General features: G+C 33.2%; 1 protein-coding gene across 1 annotated transcript; it reads right to left on the minus strand.

Moving 5' to 3' along the window:
- Nucleotides 1-15,265: 15,265 nt before the first annotated feature.
- On the minus strand, nt 15,266-16,365 carry LOC129745457 (serine protease snake-like). The gene is made up of 2 exons (XM_055738559.1): nt 16,192-16,365; nt 15,266-16,109 (listed from the first exon to the last, which is right to left on the minus strand). Exons 1-2 carry the CDS (start codon nt 16,295-16,297, stop codon nt 15,289-15,291), a joined length of 927 nt encoding a protein of 308 aa, XP_055594534.1. The 5' UTR covers nt 16,298-16,365; the 3' UTR covers nt 15,266-15,288.
- Between the last annotated feature and the right edge of the window lie 10,478 nt (nt 16,366-26,843).

The raw sequence follows: 26,843 nt of genomic DNA on the forward strand, positions 1-26,843 counted from the left end.
CCGCATAATTCCATAGGGGAGAGTGGGGATACTTGATCCCCTTTTCTTATTTTCACCATATCTTTCTAGAAAAATTTAGCAACTCGCCGTCTTTGACATTTTCTGACAGCTTGTAACTTCAAGTTTCAATGCTCCAAAAATTAGATCGATACTTGAACCCGTTGATGAACTAGAAGCATTTTCTTGGGAGTAAAAAAATTGCGATTTTTCTGAAGTTAGGGGAGACTTGATCCCCTATTGAAGAAGACTTGATCTTTTATTCAGGAAGCCCTAATCCTTGTATAAAAATCAAACAAAACCCCAAGATAGAATGTTAATGGACTATTTTGGTCATGTTTGTTCTCATTTCACAATTTATAGCAGACATAAGAAGAAAATTCTATAACTTTGTCTCAACGCTAATAACATTGCATACTTAAAGGCGCTATTTTTTATAATTAAGAGAAAATTAATTATTTTTGCTCTTTTCTTCAGACAATTGTTTGATAAATATTAGTTTTTGGATAAACATTAGTAATTTCGTAATTAGCAATCATAACGATCAATTCAGAAGAAGAATATGCCGTTTGGAAGGGGGATCAATTGTACCCAACTCTAGGGGATCAAATGTACCCATAATCAACATTTTAGAAAACTTTTTCTGAAAAAAGTTGAGAGTTTTCCATTGCTTTGAAAACATGGCATTATGAAGTTCATTTTGCGCTCGAACGATTGATACATTGGAACAAATATTTATTTCATAATTTTCCCATGTAAGGAACATTTTAAAGTTATCACAAAAGATCTTCAAGTTACATTTTGTGAAATTTTTCAAACAAAGTTCAATTACTCAAACAATTATTTTGTTAAAAAATTTTAAACTACAAACATTGTTATTTGACTCATTTTGGCACATTTTTCTAGAACATTTGATCTTTGTAAGACATTCCAGTTTCGAGATATAGCTAAGGAATCAAGTATCCCCAGGGATCAAGTATCCTCATTCTCCCCTATATATGTTTTTCAATTCATGGATTACTACTGATAGAAGTAGGTTTTTATTTATACTTTTAGTCCTTAATCAGTCACTTCGAATGGTCTCAATGGAAGAGTGCGTACTTGAGTGAAATGATAGGAGTATGTTGGGTCATCTCACATCACAGCAGATAAACCAAAAGGGTAAAAAGCAGGTGAATGAAACTGTCAAATTTCAGAATCAGCCATGTTGATTGCTTCGTTGCGTTTGTTTACCTACACCCATAGAAGAGGTTACAGAAATCCAATGCCTTTTTAGCATATCTCTGTGCCGATAATGCTCTGAAATGTGCACTGTGCCGAAGACGGTATGTTTGAAAAACCGTAACTGGCATAAGGACTCGGCTTCCAACCATAATGATGCATGACCACTACATTCAAGCGAAACAAGAAAACATTTTATGGGATTTCGTTCCTATTGGATAATCCATCCCAGAAACAAGAAAATAAAAATAATAACCACAGCACCGTAGGGAGATTCGAACTCAAATCACCAATTGAATCGTATTGCCAGTCCGACATCTTAACCAGTGTACTATTTGAACTTCATGCAGGACGAGGGCTATTTGTCATAGGGTTTCTGCCACCGATCAATCACAAAAAAAAACGCACGACGGAGGCTTCCCGGCGTTTGGCCTCCTTTCAAGGTATTCCTTTGTCTTGCGATGGAATCGGGAAAGGGAACGGGAGTGAAGGAAACGGGAAACCCATTGAATGAGAACTGTGCTTTGCTTACTGCCTGCTATTACATACACACGCTACATATACACAGCTGCTAAAGCCGGGCAGCTTGATCGGTGGTTGTTTGCCGGTGAATTGAAGGAATGTTTTGCTACATTCACACGCACAGTGCTCGGTTCGCTGGCTGCCTGGTGTTGGCCGGTATTTATTTCCATCCTTCTTCGTCTTGTGATGCGATAGGGAGGGAGGTGAGAACGTTTTTATTTTGTTTCTTTCAGACATACGCAATTCGGTTAACTTGAGAGATTAATGCCAGTGGGAGCAAATCGAATCAGCACCGGTCACGTTATCTTCTTGTACCAATGATGCTATGTAATTGACTACACGCCATTGGCACAGAGGCTGAATTTTGGGTGTACCTCGCCTACTTATTGTGAAAATTAGAAAACCTTTTTTAATGACCTTGAGATTAACTTCAAAATAAGTTAAGTAATAGTCGAAGAAAAGAATTCAATAAAAGTTGCTAACAACATTGAACTACATCCTTTAATTGGTTTATTGTTTTTAGAGTGATTGAAATATTCACATTTCAAAAATTAGTTCTTTCTTTTGATTTCACAAATCTGTTCATGTAAAAACTTATATTCAACTTTAATCCATGCTTTAAACAGTTAATATTTTTGTGTTGTTTTCAGAAGTTTAAGTCAACTGTATTTTCAATTTTGATGCAACGTTTGTACGGTACATTTAAAAAATATGAAACTGAAAAAAATACAATAAATATATTTTTTTGGATTGCGTTTTTATTGGGTGACAGTTAGCGATTATCGATTCGCGCTTTAAGCTTCAAGCGATAACTTTTTCAGCACATTTAGCGATTTTAATTAGCGATCGCTAACATTGACTAAGCTAGCGATTCAATTAGCATCGCTAATTTTTCAGTTAGTGATGCCGAACACTGCATGTAAGTTCACTAGTGGTAACGCATTTGAACACTTAAAATACTAACAAGTTTCAACTAAGCTTGATTAAGAACGCTCTAATAATTGTTACGTGACACAATTTCACATTTAAACTGCACAAAACTTCCGGAAATTCGTTTCTTCAGCCGAGTCAAATGTTGTTTACTTAACAAAGGCAGGGTTCAAATCTCCTCTCTGAACTATGGTTTTCATTTCGAATTTGCTCACAAAATTTTTGTACCTGTTGTTTAAAATACAAATTTTCAGCTTCTACATTCTCTCGCATCGTAATATGATAAGCTTAATGAAAGACGGGGGTGAAATGGCTCCCTTAATTCTTCTGAACACGACGATGCGCGACGAGCTATACAACCCAACTTGCATTGCATTCCAAGGAATTTCCATAATCACCAATTAATTGGTTGCGAATCCTCTTTTGATGAAAGCACGAATCCTCGGCGGGAGATTAACTAGCGAGCGATGTACTAGGTGCCAGTTCTGTCTGAAGGAATTAAAGCTCCTGATTCTCTGGAAGAATACAAGATGTTTCTTCTGCTAGATAGGAATTATTTTTCCACTGAACGAAAGTCAATGAACGACTGCAATTAAATCCCGTGTCGTTAAAAATGATTAGAGGTTGTTCAAGCGTTGTAACTCTGGTTTTGATGAGCTTTTTTGATCCATATTAAGTACATTGATTTTCAGTTCGATTTTGCTTTTTCAAAGTTTCCTAATTTTTCATTTTTTTTTTTTTTTGAATTAATATATTTTATTTAATAAAATACATGGGTTAATGTGGCTTGTTTTTTTTTTCAATATAACCTGAATTGAGTTCATTCGATTAGCATGACATAGTTTTTCAACCTAATTCGAAAGGAAAATTTCTTCAGCGTAAGTTGTCGCTGAGGTGTGCTATTTCAATGTTATTCAAAAAATATACTTCACTGTACATCCCCAAAACATGCTTCAGAAAAAGAGCTATGGTCAATTTCGTGCTTCTAAATTTGCATCCAAAATTATGCCATTACATATGCAAAAAGCCCATCCCAGACCAGGAATGAAAATGGTAGTCATAATTTAAAATTTGAATCAACCACGATGACCCGGATAAAATAGAATTCTTTGCCGGTGAAAATAACCATAAACCATTTCGTGTTGCTTTTCTTCCCTTTTTGATATCCATAGTTTTTTGGCATAACGAGATTTATTTGCCTGCAGTAGGAGTTTCCTTTGAAGAATTTATGGATATTGTGCTCATCCATTTATCTCGGTAAATGCATCGAGGAATTGTAATAGATACTTTTTCTAGGAAAACAATTTAAGCTTCTAAAAGAAATTTCGCTCATATTTCAAAATTTTTACATCATTTGTAACGTGAAACAACTCGCAAAGTACTTTCAGTAAAACTTTTGTAAAAAAATTAAAATGGAAGAAAAACGGGTTCTGAAATTTCAGCAAACAAGGCATAGATCTCGATTAATTTTCGTTCTTCCCTTAAATGATTCTCATGTTCAATTGTGAGCCCATTTATTGGAACAGAACAACCGGCAGAAGATGTTCATTTCCTGGGACCTGGTTTTGAAATATCCATATCGATGCTGATTACTTCCATCATTCTTCTCGGCACAAAGCCTTCTTTTCGCAACCCTTTGGCCCTGGCCCTGGCTCTGGTCCAGCCAATTAATCGGGATGCTGGAGATGGAGCAAAGCTTAGGCTTTTTACCGAAGAGCTGAGCTGAGCTGGGAAAAATAAATTGAATTCCCATCACTCACAGGCATCATTTGGTGAAAGGTGTTTTATGATGAATGAATCTATTATCCTTTACGGTAGATGCACACAGGGCCATGAAAAAGTTGATGGATTGGAAGATGGATAAAGCATCAATTGGCTCAAGAGGTGCCAAGATCTGTCCGTTCGAAAAGAAGAAAATCAATCTGGAGCGGCATTTGTTGATGAGTCTATTTATGATGTTGTTGACTAGTTGTGAACTTTAAGGAAGTAAATCGAATGATTTATAGAGATTTCTTTTGAGAAATGATTTATTGTTTTAATGTAATTGAAAAAAGATGGTTCAAATTTAAAAGGCTAAAGATAAATCATCCAACATTTAAGTCTCTTCTCAAATATAGGGTATAATATATTAAAAAATCAAGAAAAGAAAGTACCTATGTTCACAGTTTTTTTTTTATTTCTGGACAGAGCATCAACGGTCAGAATAAAATCGTCTATGAAGAAAATGGGAAACTATGAATTCGGGCTTTTAAATCGCACTCATCACTTATATCTAATCTAATTTTGTGTACCTGAAAATATCTCGTTACAAAATTCTTTTCTGTGATAAGTTCAAGGTCAAAAAACGACAACGTTAGGATTATTACAAAGTTAACATTGAAAATTTAAACACTTCACCTACAGAAAACGCAAATAAAATTACGGTTAGCGAAACAAAAAGTGTACCACTAGGTGTTTTTCTTGTTGAATTATGAATAGCGGAAAATCGTTAAAATTTTCTTCTTCAACTTGTTTTAAATTGTTCAACAAATAAATCAAGTACATATAAGCTTACTTTTTTAGATGAAGCAATTGGCGTTGACGACCAAATAAAATAAAAAAAAAGGTGCGAAATAGGAATAATACCACTTATGTTTTTTCTATGTACAAAAATCACGATTATACCTTAAAATTTTCTGAGTTAAAGTTAATAATAATACTTCTAAAAACTATTTCAATAGATAACTGCATTTTTAAGCGTTTTGTAGTATTCCAAAGGTTTTAGAGGAGTTTTCAAGAGATTTTCCTCTAATACTGAGAAATGTTACACTTGAGCTATAATACTTAATCAAATTAAATAAAAAACAGACTTCTCATTTAAAAATCTCCAGAATCATCAGAACTCCAATAAAACCAGGGGCGGTCCTAGAGCAGGCTCTTGGTGGTGGGGGGGGGGGGGGGGTGATTTTCCAAATTTTCTAAAAGAACATTAATATCTGGTGAAAAATCAATCATTTGAGTGAGCGAATGGAGATGGAATGGTTGCGGGGGGGGAGGGGGTGGCGTTGTTATGGAAAATTTTGGTTTGCTTTTTTTATGTATGTTAATATAAATAATGTAGAAAATACGATAATCAAAATTAGTTTCTAAAGTATGAAACATTTGGAACCAAATTTTATTTGATTTGCTCATGAATTTAAAGTTATCATACAAAATTTTCAATTTTAATTGTACTAAAACGAATCAAACAGTCACAAATGCAACAAATAGTTATAAAGAAGTGATTAATTCTTTTTTATTCTTCATGTAGGTACCTACACATAATTCCGAATTTTTAAATAATTTAGAATTATAATAAAAAATTTGAAATGAGGGTTAGTTCTGAAAGTTAATACTATTCTTTAGGGAACAGTCTCAACCATTTGCCATTGCAATAGCCTAGCTTTCAGATTCAGAATATCAAACCTTAAGCTTAATTTCAACTAAAAATTTCAATATTATTGTGTAGATGAGCTGAAAGCAGTATCGGCGACATAATTGGTTTAGGTAGATCTTGAAATCCAGTAGAGTTAGTTAAAAATCACTAAAAGATCTTCCAACTGTTTAGTATGATACATTGCCTTGTTGCCGAAAAAATATTCGACTGATAACGAGATAAATAGTTTTAATTCACAAGGAAAAAATTAAAACAGAGGCAAACTGATTTTGAAAATTTTTGCGTCCCAAACTTGATTTTTATGTCAGATTTTTTCTCTCACTTCTTATTTTATGGCGTTTAGTAATTTTTAAACTTAGCAGTTTAGAGTAAAATTGATCAATGATAATAATTGATAAAGTAACTGTACATGAACAACAAAAAGGCGTTAAATCTTTTCATTTTCCTTTATTCATTCGACGACACAGATTATAGGGAAGAATGCCACAAAGTGGCCAATTTCCGGAAAAAACAATACAGATTTTGTCTTGATAATCTTGTTCCGAATATACAAAAAAAAATTAAATTTTTTTTTTTTGCTTTTGCTTACTTTTGCTTACATCTCAAAAAGAAGGTTTGTTTTGTTAATTATTTGATACTGAAAATTTAGATCTTTTCCACAACTTTGCTGAACGTTGAAAAGCATTTTCACTTTTTGGCTCTAAAAATCCATAAGGAACGCAAAAGTTTTAACACGTAATCTCTTCTTCCAAATAATTGTTGCTGGAATCTTGTGTGTTTCAACGCGTTAGTTTAAATTTAGAAATCTTGAGAAGATTTTTTTAAAATTTAAACTCTTACTAAGAATACTTTACATTCGATTTCTGTTTGCAAGTACTTGCATTTTTTTTCATGGTCATCCGCAATATGAATGTTTGATGTGATACATTTCAAACAGAATTTAATAAAATTGGATCTAAAATTTAAATTTTTGTTTTTGAATTTCGTAACATACGTTATTAATTTAAAAAAAACAGAACAGAATTTCAATTTCAGTGAAATATTGGTGATAGACAAAAAGCTTGAATTGAAGTCACACGTTTCTTACTTTTTCTTACTGGAAAATGGTGCAGGCGATGGAGAATTTGACTACAATTTAAATTTCTTACTTTAAAGGCAATTTATCATTTGAAACATGGTAGAATATGGTAGAAATTTCTAAAATTATAGAAAATTGAAAGTCACAAGATTCCGTACGTTTATAGTTCAATGATTTTTTTTATTGTTTTCTGCTTAATCTGAGCAAAAAAAAAAAATGCATATTGAAGGTAATATATGTGTGACAACAGCAGTACAAATATTTCAAGTTTTTCAGTCTTTCAACCATACCCCCTAATATGACTTTTTCAAATTTTTAATTTCATTAAAATTCCAAACAAAACTGAGAATTAGGAAGCTCTAAATTTAAAGCAAATACAAAATTTATTACAATTTGCTCGTGTCAATTTATGCATATGAGGGAAATTAGTGACAATAAAAAAATTGTCCCTATATTTCATTAACAACAAATTCAAAATCAACACTCTAATTAACTCAACAAAAGTTATTTGGTATAGTTCAGTCCAGAGAATTGCAAGTTACAGCTTAAGAAAAATTCGAAGTTTTTATAGAAATTCAAGCATTTGTGGGTATTTTGAAACGGTTTTTTGCCGCTTTAGGGGGGGGGGGGTGATCACCCCACCCCACCATAGGACCGCGCCTGAATAAAACTTTTTTGGAAAACTACTTCAAAATGATAAATATGAACCTCAATAAACCCAAAAAAAATCAATATTGTTACTGAATTTCGTTGTAACTGTAATAAAAGCTGCCATCTATGACATGAAACTGATAAAGTTTGGTTCATTGAAAAATAAATTTTAAGTATTTAAAAAAAATTGTTAAAAATACAGTGAATTTTTTGAAGCATCCTCGAATTTCCCTTATTTACGAGAATAGCTGTATCTTTTTTTCCAGTCATAGAACTGTCTTCAAATAATGCAGAGTGAAAATAAGATAGTTGTTGACTAGGTTATATTAAAATTTCATAAAAAAAATTAACTCAGCCAGAAATGGCAGCTGGTCAAAGTTGGAAGCGAAGGCGCTAATTCACGCGATTTCATTCTTTTTTGAACGCATTTGTAAGTGGTAATATTTTCATTTCGCATTTTTTTTTTCTTATTTTTGGTCCTCAACACCAATTGCTTTTTCAAATGATAGTAAACTTATGCTTGATTTATCCGTTGAACAATTTAAAACGAATTGAAGACGAAATTTTTGATGATTTACAGTTGGTCATATTTTAACAAGCAAAACACATATTGATAATATTCTAATATTCTTCGCTCACTGTATGTTAGCCATTGTAAATTACCTTAATTCTTTAAAAAGTCTTTTTGTTATTTCCGTGAAAAGATGCTTGACTTAAACTCTGCATAAGGTTGGCTTTCTTCAAATTCGACAAAAAAAAATCAAAGCTTCTTTTGCCGTTCTTTGTATTCTCTAAAAAATGAAAAGATTCCACCAATTATGGCTAAAGTTTTTAACTTCAATGCTTTTCGGAAAGAAATCTTCACTTCCGTCAAGGATGTCGAGATTTTCTGTTTCGTTCGGTGGAAGGAGACCAGTCCGTATATTTGCGGAATCTTTTCAATATTTTCAAAATGAGTGCCAGATGCATGCTTTGCGGCTTATTTGATCATCGAAATGCCTTTTGGCGGTGATAAACCACAATCTGTGTATTGTTCAGGTAGTCATTCCTCCAAATCCATCTGCTGTCCCGTAGGGGCAAAAATTATTGCTTCTATGAAAAATTCCAAAATTATCAAAAAAAAACCTTCTTTTACTTCTTCTCATTTCAGGCCAACAAGCAATCTTTCTGTTCGCGGTCAGCCTCAGTCAACTCGTCTTGGTAATTATACTTTACTACTTACCGCTGAAATCAAAAATTCTTTAAAAGTCAAATTTCATTCTCATTTTTCTGTGTTAGAGAAATAAGGGATTAAAGGCTACACCAGATAAGATTTTTTTTTTGTTTCGATTATAGTCGTTTTACCATCATTATGGCATTCGCGACTTCATCAACGTTGCAGTTGGCGGATCGTTATTGAAAAACTTATCCGGTACAACTGCGTTCGATGTTTACTCTTGGGCTCGAACTCGCGGACATCGGCTCAGGAGACAACAGACTTGCCAACTGAGCTATATCACAAGCCCACCAGATAAGATGGGCGCTTTGAATTTAAGCATAACTTGAGTTTATTTTAAACACACAAAAATTTCGAGTTTAATTCCTTTAAACTGCCGTATAGAAAAATTGAATTTCCATTTGTTTTATGGAATTAACATTTAGATTCGAAATGGTGAAAAAAAAAACAATTTTGAAGCAACTTCAAACAAGCTATCCCAAGAATATGCACGAATTGCACTTTATATGATCGCTAGAGTTCACATCTTATAGGGTAACGGACTTATTTTGGACCAGAGGACCAATTTTGGACCACCTTTTCTAGCTCTCTCATAAAGTAAATAATTATGAATTTTTTTAGCAATTATTGTTGAAGCCAGGGCACTTTATGTAATGCACTAATTTTTTTCATTATTAGTTGCTTTACAAGAGAGCTAGAAAAGGTGGTCCAAAATTGGTCCACTGGTCCAAAATAAGTCCGTTACCCTACCAGAAACCTTTAAAACTAAACTGGCATCTTTTGAGCAAAAGAAATACCAATCAAACGAAGAACACCAACTTAGTGATTATCTTACTCCGTGCGTACCGTCAAGCTTGAAAGTGTTAACTGAATTAAATTTTTCAACAATTTTACCAGATCTTTTCGCTTTGTATAATTTATTTTTTCAAGTGTCTCACATCCCAATCTAGTCATCTATTAAGTAAGTCTCTTTTTTAATCACTCATTAGCTTAAGGTACACGCCTTTCCGTTATTCTCACTACTTGTTTTTCTAAATGCTCAATTTGAGGAAGGTGCAAGGAATTAAATAGCTAATTCTAATTAATTTGGGTGCTTTGAATCCAAATATGCAAATTTTTTCCATCAGCTTTCGTTTTTAAAATAATTTTTGAAAATAGGATGAAAATAATTTGTGTTCTATTTAAAAAAAAACTGTAAAAATTTTGAAAATTATGGTTTGAAATCAATGATCAACTCTTCCGTAGACCGAAAGTAATTTTGACTTCTGCCAATAAAAGTAATAGATTTTTTTTTAATCTTCCCCAGTTGAACATCAAAGGAATTTAAACGAATTTTTGAAAATATTGTAAACCAAATGAAATTTGAGATGTTTTTTCAAAGGAAGGATCAAATCGTTTATCAATTTTCTACAAATTCCTTAAATGAAATACATCCTTTGTAAAACTTTTAATGTGGTGAATAGACTGGCCCAAATTTGTATGGGATGATTTTTACAACATTTTTTTTAACGCGGCACCCCCTAGGTTGGTGCATTTAGGTGAAAAAATGACTTTCTCAAAGTTTCAGGTCATTTGGAAAAAGCACGAGCTGGCGCAAAGGACTTGAAATTTGTATGGAGGTTTTCGGCAAAATGTATGAAAAATCGACATACTTTCACTCTTTGTGTTTTAAAATATGTTTCCAGTATGCCAGAAAGCTCAGAATCTCAGAAATTGTAGTTCAAACAATGACAAACAAGTTTGTAGGAGATTGTGACGCGATACGAGTTGACTGTGATGAGTTATTTGCAATTGAATGTGTGATTTTTTTTCGCATTTCATCGATACATCGTGAGCGGTATATAGGTGGATTATTATAGTACTAACGTGATGGCATTGTCACACAATGAGAATAACAGATAGAAAGTTTGTGTCCTCGGGAAAGTTGTAGCTTATTTTATAACAAATATCTTTGAAAAAATTGGAAGAAAGGTTAGAAAAACTATGAACTGTGCATTGTGTGACGATGCGATCAAGTTAGTGCGTTCAGCCCATACACCGTTCACGATATATCAGAGAAATGCGAAAAAAAATCACACATTCAATTGCGTATAACTCACCACAGTCAACTCGTATCGCGTCATAATCTCCTACAAACTTGTTTGTCATTGTTTGAACTACAACTCTTGAAATTCTGAGCTTTCTAGCATACTGGAAACATATTTTAGAACACAAAGAGTGAAAGTATGTCGATTTTACATACATTTTGCCGAAAATCTCCATACAAATTTCAAATCCTTTGCGCCAGCTCGTGCTTCTGCCAAATGACCTGAAAACTTCAGCAGGTAATTTTTTCACCTAAAGGCACCAACCTAGGGGGTGCCGCGTGGAATATGAGGATTTTTTTTTGTTATGGGCCAGTCTAGTGGTGAATACTTGTGAAGATATATTTTGCAGTTTCTGAAAACTGATGACTTTTTTCATCGATCTCTGAAATTAGAAAATCTAAGAAAAATATTTTAATTTAATTGTATGGTGAATAACAAGTAAATACTGAGTCATGTTTAGGTAAGTTTGTTGGTGCATCAGTTATCAATAAATGATTCCCTCAAATCTGATTCAATATTAAACAAAGCTATATTATCTAAACTAAGGTTTTCAGATTTTTTCAGCATCCATACGGGCCGGATAAATCCTGGCAATTTTATCTAAAAACCTGGCTAAATCAGAGCATTTGTTTTCGAAATTTTCAACAAAAAATACAGCCATTAACCGGGCCAAATTGTTTAAAACCCAGGATAAACTCACCAAAAAAAAAAAAAACTTGAAATAAACTCAAAACTCAAAAACTCAAAACTCATCAGTTTATTCAATATCGTACTTTAGGCATTCAAAAAAATCTTTCAAGATTATTTTTATAAAAATTTCTCAGAAAATTTCGATTAGGACGCATAAATTAAAAAAAAGTGCATCACAATTGTTTTTTTTTTTCTGTTTGATTTGGCAAATAAAGTGAATAAATCCGGGCAAAGTCCAGGCTGTTTTTTATGAAATCCGGGCAATCGGGCTGTACCGGACTTTTCCCACATGTTGTATTTAATATACGGGTAAACACGGATAAAACCGAGCAATCTGGCAACTTTTATCTAAACTAGAGGTGATAGACCAAATGTGACAAAAAAAAATTGAGCTCAAGACCCCAACATTTTTTTCAACCAATCATTAAAACATAGGCAACAAAAATGTCTATGCCATTTTCATTTTGTATGATTTTCCACATATTTTTTGAATTTTATAGTTCAAGAATTAAATATTTTTGATTTTTTAAATAAGTTTGTTATCTTATTTCAATACTGAATATTTTTTTTGAAAATTTAATTATCCTGGATGCCTGTAAATTTTAATTGAAGTTTAAGGGGGGAGTAGGGTCTAACACTTTCAAAAATCGATGTTTTTATTTTTTTATTATCTTATTGTAAAACATTTCAAGAATGGTTAAATTTTTATCGACTGATTGGGTAATGAATAAATTGGTTTTCGGCGATTTCAGTAACGAAAAAATCTTAAAACGATTTTTATTCCTTCATCCGACGTTTAGGCATTTATTATGCCTTTTTCAAGGAGTTGAAATTTCTCGTTTTAATTGTCCATCCTCGGCATCCTCGGAAGTGCTATTTTTCTGCGAAAAAATTACTAAATGTTTTTTTAACAATGCTTTGTAAAATGCAAAAAATTTGAATACATTTGTTTGAACGATAGCTCTAAAAAAATTCATGGTGTTTCTTTTACCCGTTAGACCCTACTCACCCTTTAATAAAATCATTGTTTTTCCCAATCCAGAATCCTATAATTTTTTTGATGGCAATAATACCTACGTTCGAAAATTGAAAAACTTTTCACATTATTTTTATTATTTTGAACCTTTTTTTAATCTATCAATTTTTTTTTTAATTTATCTATGAAAAGGTCAAAAAATGATTCGAAATAGCATTATTAAAGCTAAATTTTAAAGCGTAATGTCGGATATACTTGAACCGATGTACACCACTTAACGAAAAAACGGGAGACACGAATAGCGCTATCTGGCGACAGAAATGGAAGTATTACACTGTGATTTTTTTCAGAGCTTTGATCAGAGATGCCAGGTGTCCTGATTTTTCAATTGACAATCGCAAAAAGTGTGGCTTTTTGAATAAATATAAGTCATTAACAGCGCAAATTCTTACAATTCTTAAAACGTTATACAAACTCTTAAACATCGTGATTGTAATATTACTATTGATTTAGTGCAAAGTTTCGAAAAAAGAATGAAAAGGGAATGTTATTAGACTCAAAAACGTTAAGGTCAAGCATTTGTAATAAATGACTTATTTATTATGACTTCATAAATAACTAGAAATACATTGAACTACGGTACTTCAGAAACGATTTGTAATTGTAAGCTTTGATTTCTTTAATCAACTAATTAATTATAAAAATTTAAAAAGAAATTTTTGCCATGTCATTGCCGGATAAAAGCTCCGTATAATATTCATTGGCCTAAGATCTGGATTTGATGAATGATCTAACAAACTTCATAGTTTGATAATGATGAACCAATTTGTTTAAAAAATTTCAAATACTAAAAAGAAACATCTAGCATGAGATAATAACAATAATTTTGGTAATAAAATTTTTTATAAACAGTTAAACAGTTTTTTCAATTCTGACCGATTGAATTTAAAATCTTTTCACTTTATGCCGATACAAATCTATCTTTTGAAATATTCAAATATGGAAGGTAATTGAAAGTAATTACTCCGCTCCATATTTTGTTCAGAAATATTTACACATATGAAATGGAGATATTCTCTCAAATCCCTTTTTGTTTGTTTGATGATTCCCTTAAATTTTGATGGTGCAAGAATAGAAATAAATAATTTTATTTATTATAACTGGCATCCCTGATCAAGTTGAGTCCGAAATACACGCTATTCACAAGTTAGACGAATTTCTCAAATAAATGCTTCCATTTTGTCCGCTAGAGGATGTTGATGGTTTCGAATTCTCATTGTATGAAGGAAATAAGTGTGGTGAATATTGGTTTTAATTACATTTGGTACCTAATATTGACGAAATTTGTGTTTGCTTTGTGCTTTCAATATTATCATCAAAACATGATATTTCTTATTTTTAGTTTTATCTGTTTCTTATTGATTATTCCAGAATCTTAAATTTCTCCACTTATACTTTGCCAGACTAAGCTTTCAATGATGAATAGATCATGTTGTATTATAAATGTTCAAAGTTATTTTTGTGAATTTCAAAAATGAACTATTTAAGCTTTTTATTTTGACAACAGGAAGAATTTGAATATGCTTAATTCTCTGACTTTGATCACTGGTACTCTTGATAACAAATAGAATATAATCATCCTTTCATAAAATTAAATGCAATAATCGACTCTGTTTTTAGAATACATTTTTGTTTTCTTTTGTACTAGAATCATAATATACTGACCCCGAAGAGGAATAAGACGTGGGGGGAGACCAGGCGAATTTCGCATGTTTTCGAACATCAATTTTTATCTTATATTTTCCCTGAAATTTCAACTTACACAGTTGGATTAATTTCTCCATTTACGTTTCTCCTAAGAAATCCAAGGTGTGTGTACTTTGTTCGAAAAGTATTTTTTTGTTCTGGTCAGAAAAGTGAATTAAATAAAAGAAAGTAGTGCAGATGGTCTTTAGTGACAGAATAGATTGAAAATAGTGAGCAAAATCGCCAGCTCGGAGGTTAGCCCAGGTAAGGTTTAGGTGGCTATTTTTTCAGACAGGTGTAAGAGTAAGATAATTAAAAAAAAATAATTTTTGCATAATCAATCAAATGCCATCTGGCTTGGTATTTACACGGATGCCGAAATACCTGTTGCAAGTTTACTAAATTTTTGTTTTAATAAATTTTTTAACTAGTTTTGGAAATAACTGAAATATTCTTCAAAAAGTAATGCATATGGTTACACGACAAACATGAATTTCATAACAGTACATAAAGCCATGGTATCGGGATTGTTTCACCCTTCGTGTCAGATTTGTTTTATGAATCATCAATTTAAGGAATTCAGGAAGAAACACACTTTGGTAAAAATGCGGTGTATCCGTGCACCCATGGTGGATCATCAACATACATACATCATATTTATAGATTGTTGTGGTTTGAGAAAATTTTGAAAGTTTGGGAAAAAAAGTTCGGAAGATGAATGGCAATCAAAAGTTCATCGATTTTTCATTCTGTTTATAATCACGCCCACACAACACTCTCAATCCAATCCAAATGATTCTCTACGGAGGTGAAAATTTCCGGTGAATGTCGAAGTCCACACACAGACCCCAACGAGTCCACTCCCAGAACATTGTAGAGACATACGTCCGGATCCAAAACCCTCTGAATTGGACTGCCGGCATCGATCTGACAGCTGTTGGATCCATCCATGAAAGTTCCGACGCACATTTGATCCTGCGAAATGCCCTCTTTGAGGCGTCTGGACGATCCGAAAGCTTCCTCACACTGTTGGAGGGGCAAGAATTCGAGCAATGTTTTGCGCAGCTGATGATTTCTTTCACCACTCCAGCTCACGGTTCCAAAACCTGTGGCCAGCATCGAGGTATCGGTGTCACCATCGGTTGAATTCACCCCCAAACAAGCCGGTTTAATGAATGCGGTAAATTGAACTGGCTCCTTCAACTTCACTAGAGCAATATCATGATAAGCTCGCGTGTACGAATGTTGGGGATGTTTCAGCCAACTGTCCACTTCGTAGTCCCTTTGATTGGGGCCGGTTTCGTTCAGTTTGGTGGCTCCAAGCCGAACAATTTGCGGTGGCATTCGGATACAGACCGCACTTGTGAGTACGTACAGTGGACTAATCAGCGTTCCTCCACAATTGAATTCGATCGACTCGGAAGACGACCCCGAATTCCAGCCCAGCATCGCTTGATGAGGGAACTCTCCGGGTTCGGCATCGGCAGCTCCCAGCTCAATTCCGTTGAGGATGGTTCGGGTGTTGCTGCAGTTGAGCCCGCCGGCGAGATCACGGGATTGGGCGCGATATTCAGCACACCCTGCAATGAGACACGAAGAGCGGAATCAGTCATCTGAAGGTCAGACGCAAGACATGTGCAATGTTTCGAGATATGTACTTACTAGTCTGGGAAATACGATCACTTTGGACGACGACATACTGCAGTGAGACAAGAATGGCAACAATAATAATTAATGAGGAACTTGTCTGATTAGAGGTTTTTATCATTTTCTAACACCGGACGCGACGATCGAGCGAGTGAATGCTGTTTCGTTTCGCCTGCAACTGAAGATTGATACTTTCCTGATGGGATCTTTATAGCCGGCTACGCTACGACGACTGATGGCCTATCTAGCGATGGCTTGAACCAAGTAGATTACTCACTAAAGTGTTGACTGGAACTAAACGTTGTGGCAAATCTTTGCATACATTAAGCAGGTATGAATGGGTTTCTGGTAATGTCATATTGTTAGTTAAATATTCATTTCTATTGATGTTAACAAGTGGTCACATGGAGTTCAATGGATAAATTGTTTGATAAATAACTTGATAAATAATTTTAATATATAGCTTAACATGATGGATTCTTTACTAAGTATTTAGTTAAAAAATGCTGTTAACTAGTGAAATTATTGCAAATCATCTCCCATGACACTTGTGGCACAGTAGGCAAGTCAGTTGCTTCCTAAGCCGATGTCCGTGAGTTCGAGCCCAGAGTAAACATTGATTACAGTTATACCGGATAAGTTTTCTAATGATTGTCCGCCAACCGCATTGTTGATATACGTCGCGAATGACATAAAAACGTTAAAACGACTATAATCGAAACAAAAAAAAATTCTCATGCCAGCTGTTACGGAAGCTCATGACAAGGATAGCTAGGTTGCTTGCTCCCAATACACTGTTGCTGGCAGATGTAAGATTAATAGGCCAACGAAAAAGTATTAACGATAATTTCACAGAAATGTGAATAAAAGTACCTATAAAATATTATTTTTGGTAAAATACTTATTTCAAAATTTTCCAAAAAACAGCTGCTAGAACTCTGTTAGGATTCCAAACAAAAACTTTTGAATAGTTAGAATATTGAAAGCTTTTGAACATAAATAGCCAGAATGAATTCATTTTTGAATGATAATAATGTGCTTTATCGCCTACAGTATGGTTTCAGATCTGGGTCAAGCACTCTGATTGTTATTAAATAGTGAACTGGTCGATACAATAGTTGAAAACATTGATTGTAAAAACTTGTTGCTGGTTTGTCCCTAGACCTTAAAAAAGCCTTTGATACGCTTGATCATAATGTTCTCCTCGATAAATTAGAACGCTATGGAATCCAGGGCATCGCTAATGATCTCATCCGTAGTTACCTAATCGGTAGAAAACAATTTGTTTCTATTGAAGATGCGTATAGTACCTCAGAGATCCTTGAGGTTGTTGTCCTTCAAGGTAGTAACATCGGACCTCTTTTATTTCTACTATACATGAACGACATAAAGAAAACTTCAACTTCATGGTTTACCACGTCTTTTTGCGGACGATACGACTCTTTTTTTTCCTCTTAAAATAAACAAAAATAGAATAGAATAGAATAGACTCTTTTTTTACCCGGAAAAATTTCCACATACCATTATCAAAAATTTGGACGAAGATTTTGTGATCTTACAGAAATATTTTTCTGCCAATCTACTTACCATCAATCTCACGAAAACAAAAAACCATGATTTTTTGCTCATCCCGAAAAGAGATTAAACCGCACAGGGATCCAGGTTTTTTAAAAAATGTTGTTGAAAAAGTTTTTATTTAAAATATTTCGGAATCCTACCAGAAGAAAAAATAACCTGGCGCTATCACATTTATAATCTGCAAAAAAAAATTTAATTTTTTAGTGGAATTATATGGAGAGTGAAAAACTTTGTACCGCGTCACGTCATTTTGAAATTCTATTACGCGTTTGCGCACTTTCATTTAAATTATTTGATAGCTGTCTGGAGTAGAGCAGCATTATCCTTGCTCTCTCGGCTACAAGTATTACAAAACCGATGTTTAATAATGATTTTTAATCTCTTCAGCTGGTACTCCTCCAAATTACTTTATTCTGAGAGATCTCACAATATCTTACTGTAAGCGCAATTATGTGATTTACAAACATGTCTTTTTGTCTTGAACAACTTAAATTCCTCTAATAATTCACAGAATTTGATGTTCACTACCGGTGTACGTTTTCATATCACTAGGCAATAGACTGCCCCAAATGACCCGACTTTTGAAAAAGTTATACGCTGCAGGCAAAAATTGATCCTAGGCCTAGTACAAGATCTCATGCCAAATTTGGGCAAGATTGGACCCCGGGAAGGGGTCGCTCAACGAGCCTGAAGTTTGTATGAATGCCACCGTAAAAAGTTTAGCCCATTCAAGCCTTCAACTAGCCTAATAACTTGTTTTTATTTTAACTCTTATATAAATGCAGTCTTCGGATGAAATATTTTTCAAAATTAAAGCTTTTAGAAAAATTGTTTTTGAAAGAAATCGGCCGGCGGGAACCAAAGCTATTGATGAAAAGCTGTTTTATTGGCATCACAAATCGTCCAGTCATGTTCCTAAGCCCTTGTGGTTATGCATTTTTTCTTTTTAATTGTCAAGCATTTTTCCGCCCTTACTTCTTTCCGAACTATCAAGTGAATATCATCCAAACTCAAATATTAGAAAACCCGATTTAATACACTTAACAGTGGATTGGAGCCTTTCTAACAGAGTTTAAATTATATTTGGAAATATATAAAATAATATAGAATATACATGATAGATTCCTTCCCTCTGAATCATATAAGAATGATTTCAGATATTCAAACACGAAAAATTCCAATCTCAATATAAAAAAATGATGTCTGGTACGTTTTTTTGGGGAAAAGCGAACTGGTATGTAAGGAGCTCATTTTATGTATGGAAAGAATGGTATTTAAACAGTAGAATTTCCAAGATTTATAACACGCTGAAATGGTGCCGTGGTAGCAACCAGAACTTTCACGTTGCTGGTCACGGTTCGAATCTTACTGTTTTTTTATGCTTTTTTTTACTGAATAAGTAAAACCAACTACAATATTGATGGATAGCCGTGACGCGTGCCCTAGCATGATACCTTTTTTAGAGCTCAACCATGCATAGAGGAAAAATTCCCACAAAAGGAGGGGAAAGTAATATGACTATTAAATGATTAATCTCATTCTGGAAACTAAATCTGAAATCTTATTCTTATTCTAAAGTTTGAATTTTGAGTTACAACACTTAGTCTAATATTTGAATATATTCAAATTCCAGGTTGATCTTTAATCCGAATTCTTAATCAGAATTCTAAATCTGAATTCTCAATCTGAATTCTGAATTTGAACTCTGAATTTGAATTCTAAATCTGTATTCTGAATCTGAATTCTGAATCTGAATTCTGAATCTGAATTCTGAATCTGAATTCTGAATCTGAATTCTGAATCTGAATTCTGAATCTGAATTCTGAATCTGAATTCTGAATCTGAATTCTGAATCTGAATTCTGAATCTGAATTCTGAATCTGAATTCTGAATCTGAATTCTGAATCTGAATTCTGAATCTGAATTCTGAATCTGAATTCTGAATCTGAATTCTGAATCTGAATTCTGAATCTGAATTCTGAATCTGAATTCTGAATCTGAATTCTGAATTCTGAATCTGAATTCTGAATCTGAATTCTGAATCTGAATTCTGAATCTGAATTCTGTATCTGAATTCTGAATCTGAATTCTGAATCTGAATTCTGAATCTGAATTCTGAATCTGAATTCTGAATCTGAATTCTGAATCTGAATTCTGAATCTGAATTCTGAATCTGAATCTCATTTTGATTGTTTTGCATCACGCGGTTTTCAACATTGAAATTTCTTTCATCCAAAATTTTTTTTTATGATTTCGGATTTTACAACTTTTAGTAGTATGGTTTTACCCCTAAAAGTATGCAGCAAACTTAATTTCAGAAAAAATGTGAAAAAAGGTTTTCACAAAACAAAATCGTGTTTTCATGCGTAATGATCTTTAAGTCATCGCAAATTTATCAAAAACTGTGAAAATTGGTATTCTTGGAGAAACAATTCCAGAATTGAAAATTGATAAAGTGAGGAGAAATTTTACGGATGATGAAAAGAGCGAAAGAACATTTTTGCAAGGAAAATTTATTAACGTACACCATACTTTACCTCGCAACAACCAGCTTCATCAATTTTTAATTCTGATATTCTTTCTCCATGAATCTAAATTTTTCACCGATATGCCGAAAATAAATTTACATAAATTCTGAATCTGAATTCTGAATCTGAATTCTGAATCTGAATTCTGAATCTGAATTCTGAATCTGAATTCTGAATCTGAATTCTGAATCTGAATTCTGAATCTGAATTCTGAATCTGAATTCTGAATCTGAATTCTGAATCTGAATTCTGAATCTGAATTCTGAATCTGAATTCTGAATCTGAATTCTGAATCTGAATTCTGAATCTGAATTCTGAATCTGAATTCTGAATCTGAATTCTGAATCTGAATTCTGAATCTGAATTCTGAATCTGAATTCTGAATCTGAATTCTGAATCTGAATTCTGAATCTGAATTCTGAATCTGAATTCTGAATCTGAATTCTGAATCTGAATTCTGAATCTGAATTCTGAATCTGAATTCTGAATCTGAATTCTGAATCTGAATTCTGAATCTGAATTCTGAATCTGAATTCTGAATCTGAATTCTGAATCTGAATTCTGAATCTGAATTCTTAATCTGAATTCTGAATATGAATTCTGAATCTAAATTCTGAATCTGAATATGAGTTCTGAATCTGAATTTTGAATTCTGAATCCTGAATTCTGATTCCTAAACCTGTATCCTGAATTTGAAAACTGAATCTGAATTCTGCATCTGAAATTGAATCTTAATTATGTATGAGTATGTAGAAATGAAAAAAAAAACATAAATTCATTCTTCAACGCGGGTAAAAAAACGAGGGTCATAAGATCTTCATATAAATTCCCCCCCAACGCAGTTTTCTGTACGGCTCTGCATTTTGTTGACACCCGGCATGGCTATAGACACTATAATTTCATATATGAAATTATAGTGTCTAATAGGCATGGCGGACTCTGAAGGAAACGCCCATCCGCCATTTGCTGCATTGAAAAGCAAGAAGTGTAAGATATAAACACTGTTGCCGTATTTGCCCCAGCAGACTGAGAAACTGCCCAGACCACGGTGCGTCTTAGTAATGCCTTTTACCTATTTGAGTTTTAGCCGCTCTTTATCAAGCGTGCCGATGGTTTATTGGATAGCGCTTGCAACTTTGGATCTGAAGGGTTTCGGTTCAATTCTCGAGTCAGTAAATTTTAATTTTTTATTTTGATTATCTCTAATTTATAAATGATTGCTGGTGCTGCTGCTTCGAGGCGCCACTAGCAACTTTTTTTTATGCCATAATAAGTATGATATGTATTTCGTAAAGAAAACGGTTTCAACTATTTTGTTTTTTTCCCGTTTTTGAAAGGGTTGTGTAGGAAAAAAAATGCATTCTTTTGAGACTAAAATCATTTTAATTGCGCAGCCCAGTTTCGCAAAAACGTTCTTGACATTTTTAAAATGGCACATACAAATCCACGGACATCAACAGAACTCGTCGAGCTGAGTCGATAGGTACCTATAAAGGTATGCCAAAGACCCATAATTAATGATCTCCCCAATCGACCGATAACCAAACCTTTCTGTTAGAAAGGCAAAAAATGATGCCTGGTACGTTTTTTTGGGGAAAAGCGAACTGGTATGTAAGGAGCTCATTTTATGTATGGAAAGAATGGTATTTAAACAGTAGAATTTCCAAGATTTATAACACGCTGAAATGGTGCCGTGGTAGCAACCAGAACTTTCACGTTGCTGGTCACGGTTCGAATCTTACTGTTTTTTTATGCTTTTTTTTACTGAATAAGTAAAACCAACTACAATATTGATGGATAGCCGTGACGCGTGCCCTAGCATGATACCTTTTTTAGAGCTCAACCATGCATAGAGGAAAAATTCCCACAAAAGGAGGGGAAAGTAATATGACTATTAAATGATTAATCTCATTCTGGAAACTAAATCTGAAATCTTATTCTGATTCTAAAGTTTGAATTTTGAGTTACAACACTTAGTCTAATATTTGAATATATTCAAATTCCAGGTTGATCTTTAATCCGAATTCTTAATCAGAATTCTAAATCTGAATTCTCAATCTGAATTCTGAATTTGAACTCTGAATTTGAATTCTAAATCTGTATTCTGAATCTGAATTCTGAATCTGAATTCTGAATCTGAATTCTGAATCTGAATTCTGAATCTGAATTCTGAATCTGAATTCTGAATCTGAATTCTGAATCTGAATTCTGAATCTGAATTCTGAATCTGAATTCTGAATCTGAATTCTGAATATGAATTCTGAATCTGAATTCTGAATCTGAATTCTGAATCTGAATTCTGAATCTGAATTCTGAATCTGAATTCTGAATCTGAATTCTGAATCTGAATTCTGAATCTGAATTCTGAATCTGAATTCTGAATCTGAATTCTGAATCTGAATTCTGAATCTGAATTCTGAATCTGAATTCTGAATCTGAATTCTGAATCTGAATTCTGAATCTGAATTCTGAATCTGAATTCTGAATCTGAATTCTGAATCTGAATTCTGAATCTGAATTCTGAATCTGAATTCTGAATCTGAATTCTGAATCTGAATTCTGAATCTGAATTCTGAATCTGAATTCTGAATCTGAATTCTGAATCTGAATTCTGAATCTGAATTCTGAATCTGAATTCTGAATCTGAATTCTGAATCTGAATTCTGAATCTGAATTCTGAATTATGAATCGTAATTCTGAATCTGAATTCTGAATCTGAATTCTGAATCTGAATTCTGAATCTGAATTCTGAATCTGAATTCTGAATCTGAATTCTGAATCTGAATTCTGAATCTGAATTCTGAATCTGAATTCTGAATCTGAATTCTGAATCTGAATTCTGAATCTGAATTCTGAATTCTGAATCTGAATTCTGAATCTGAATTCTGAATCTGAATTCTGAATCTGAATTCTGAATCTGAATTCTGAATCTGAATTCTGAATCTGAATTCTGAATCTGAATTCTGAATCTGAATTCTGAATCTGAATTCTGAATCTGAATTCTGAATCTGAATTCTGAATCTGAATTCTGAATCTGAATTCTGAATCTGAATTCTGAATCTGAATTCTGAATCTGAATTCTGAATCTGAATTCTGAATCTGAATTCTGAATCTGAATTCTGAATCTGAATTCTGAATCTGAATTCTGAATCTGAATTCTGAATCTGAATTCTGAATCTGAATTCTGAATCTGAATTCTGAATCTGAATTCTGAATCTGAATTCTGAATCTGAATTCTGAATCTGAATTCTGAATCTGAATTCTGAATCTGAATTCTGAATCTGAATTCTGAATCTGAATTCTGAATCTGAATTCTGAATCTGAATTCTGAATCTGAATTCTGAATCTGAATTCTGAATCTGAATTCTGAATCTGAATTCTGAATCTGAATTCTGAATCTGAATTCTGAATCTGAATTCTGAATCTGAATTCTGAATCTGAATTCTGAATCTGAATTCTGAATCTGAATTCTGAATCTGAATTCTGAATCTGAATTCTGAATCTGAATTCTGAATCTAAATTCTGAATCTGAATTCTGAATCTGAATTCTGAATCTGAATTCTGAATCTAAATTCTGAATCTGAATTCTGAATCTGAATTCTGAATCTGAATTCTGAATCTGAATTCTGAATCTGAATTCTGAATCTGAATTCTGAATCTGAATTCTGAATCTGAATTCTAAATCTGAATTCTGAATCTGAATTCTGAATCTGAATTCTGAATCTGAATTCTGAATCTGAATTCTGAATCTGAATTCTGAATCTGAATTCTGAATTCTGAATCTGAATTCTGAATCTGAATTCTGAATCTGAATTCTGAATCTGAATTCTGAATCTGAATTCTGTATCTGAATTCTGAATCTGAATTCTGAACCTGAATTCTGAATCTGAATTCTGAATCTGAATTCTGAATCTGAATTCTGAATCTGAATTCTGAATCTGAATTCTGAATCTGAATTCTGAATCTGAATTCTGAATCTGAATCTCATTTTGATTGTTTTGCATCACGCGGTTTTCAACATTGAAATTTCTTTCATCCAAAATTTTTTTTTATGATTTCGGATTTTACAACTTTTAGTAGTATGGTTTTACCCCTAAAAGTATGCAGCAAACTTAATTTCAGAAAAAATGTGAAAAAAGGTTTTCACAAAACAAAATCGTGTTTTCATGCGTAATGATCTTTAAGTCATCGCAAATTTATCAAAAACTGTGAAAATTGGTATTCTTGGAGAAACAATTCCAGAATTGAAAATTGATAAAGTTAGGAGAAATTTTACGGATGATGAAAAGAGCGAAAGAACATTTTTGCAAGGAAAATTTATTAACGTACACCATACTTTACCTCGCAACAACCAGCTTCATCAATTTTTAATTCTGATATTCTATCTCCATGAATCTAAATTTTTCACCGATATGCCGAAAATAAATTTACATAAATTCTGAATCTGAATTCTGAATCTGAATTCTGAATCTGAATTCTGAATCTGAATTCTGAATCTGAATTCTGAATCTGAATTCTGAATCTGAATTCTGAATCTGAATTCTGAATCTGAATTCTGAATCTGAATTCTGAATCTGAATTCTGAATCTGAATTCTGAATCTGAATTCTGAATCTGAATTCTGAATCTGAATTCTGAATCTGAATTCTGAATCTGAATTCTGAATCTGAATTCTGAATCTGAATTCTGAATCTGAATTCTGAATCTGAATTCTGAATCTGAATTCTGAATCTGAATTCTGAATCTGAATTCTGAATCTGAATTCTGAATCTGAATTCTGAATCTGAATTCTGAATCTGAATTCTGAATCTGAATTCTGAATCTGAATTCTGAATCTGAATTCTGAATCTGAATTCTGAATCTGAATTCTGAATCTGAATTCTGAATCTGAATTCTGAATCTGAATTCTGAATCTGAATTCTGAATCTGAATTCTGAATCTGAATTCTGAATCTGAATTCTGAATCTGAATTCTGAATCTGAATTCTGAATCTGAATTCTGAATCTGAATTCTGAATCTGAATTCTGAATCTGAATTCTGAATCTGAATTCTGAATCTGAATTCTGAATCTGAATTCTGAATCTGAATTCTGAATCTGAATTCTGAATCTGAATTCTGAATCTGAATTCTGAATCTGAATTCTGAATCTGAATTCTGAATCTGAATTCTGAATCTGAATTCTGAATCTGAATTCTGAATCTGAATTCTGAATCTGAATTCTGAATCTGAATTCTGAATCTGAATTCTTAATCTGAATTCTGAATCTGAATTCTGAATCTAAATTCTGAATCTGAATATGAGTTCTGAATCTGAATTTTGAATTCTGAATTTTGAATCCTGAATTCTGATTCCTAAACCTGTATCCTGAATTTGAAAACTGAATCTGAATTCTGCATCTGAAATTGAATCTAAATTATGTATGAGTATGTAGAAATGAAAAAAAAAACATAAATTCATTCTTCAACACGAGTAAAAAAAACGAGGGTCATAAGATCTTCATATAAATTCCCCCCCAACGCAGTTTCCTGTACGGCTCTGCATTTTGTTGACACCCGGCATGGCTTTAGACACTATAATTTCATAAATGAAATTATAATGTCTATAGGCATGGCGGACTCTGAAGGAAACGCCCATCCGCCATTTGCTGCATTGAAAAGCAAGAAGTGTAAGATATAAACACTGTTGCCGTATTTGCCCCAGCAGACTGAGAAACTGCCCAGACCACGGTGCGTCTTAGTAATGCCTTTTACCTATTTGAGTTTGAGCCGCATCAAGCGTGCCGATGGTTTATTGGATAGCGCTTGCAACTTGGGATCTGAAGGGTTTTGGTTCAATTCTCGAGTTAATAAAAATATTATTTTTTTATTTTGATTATCTTCAATTTATAAATGATTGCTGGTGCTGCTGCTTCGAGGCGCCACTAGCAACTTTTTTTTTATGCCATAATAAGTATGATATGTATTTGGTAAAGAAAACGGTTTCAACTATTTTGTTTTTTTTCCCGTTTTTGAAAGGGTTGTGTAGAAAAAAAAATGCATTCTTTTGAGACTAAAATCATTTTAATTGTGCAGCCCAGTTTCGCAAAAACGTTCTAGACATTTTTAAAATGGCACATACAAATCCACGGACATCAACAGAACTCGTCGAGCTGAGTCGATAGGTACCTATAAAGGTATGTCTAAGACCCATAATTAATGATCTCTCAAATCGACCGATAACCAAACCTTTCTGTTAGAAAGGCAAAAACATTAAAAATTGCAATCGAGCGCAACAACAATGGTTAAAATCGGTCATTATTTGACGAAACGGCATGCATTTCAAATTGAGTGTCCTGGTTGGATATTTAGTCGCCTCATTAAAACAGTGATGAATGTCACCCATAAAAAAGTTAGCCAATTTTTGAAGTTTAATAACTTTTTTATCCTAACTTTAATTGAAATGCAACCTTCTGACGAAATATTAATCATAATTTAGGCTTCAATAAAACCCGTTTTTGAAAGAAATCGGTGGATGGAGACAAAACTTAGTGACGGAAAACTGGTTTTTCATGTTCCTCTCGAAC

Source organism: Uranotaenia lowii, chromosome 2, assembly GCF_029784155.1.
Source record: "Uranotaenia lowii strain MFRU-FL chromosome 2, ASM2978415v1, whole genome shotgun sequence".
In the NCBI taxonomy this organism is placed as follows: Eukaryota; Metazoa; Arthropoda; class Insecta; order Diptera; family Culicidae; genus Uranotaenia; species Uranotaenia lowii.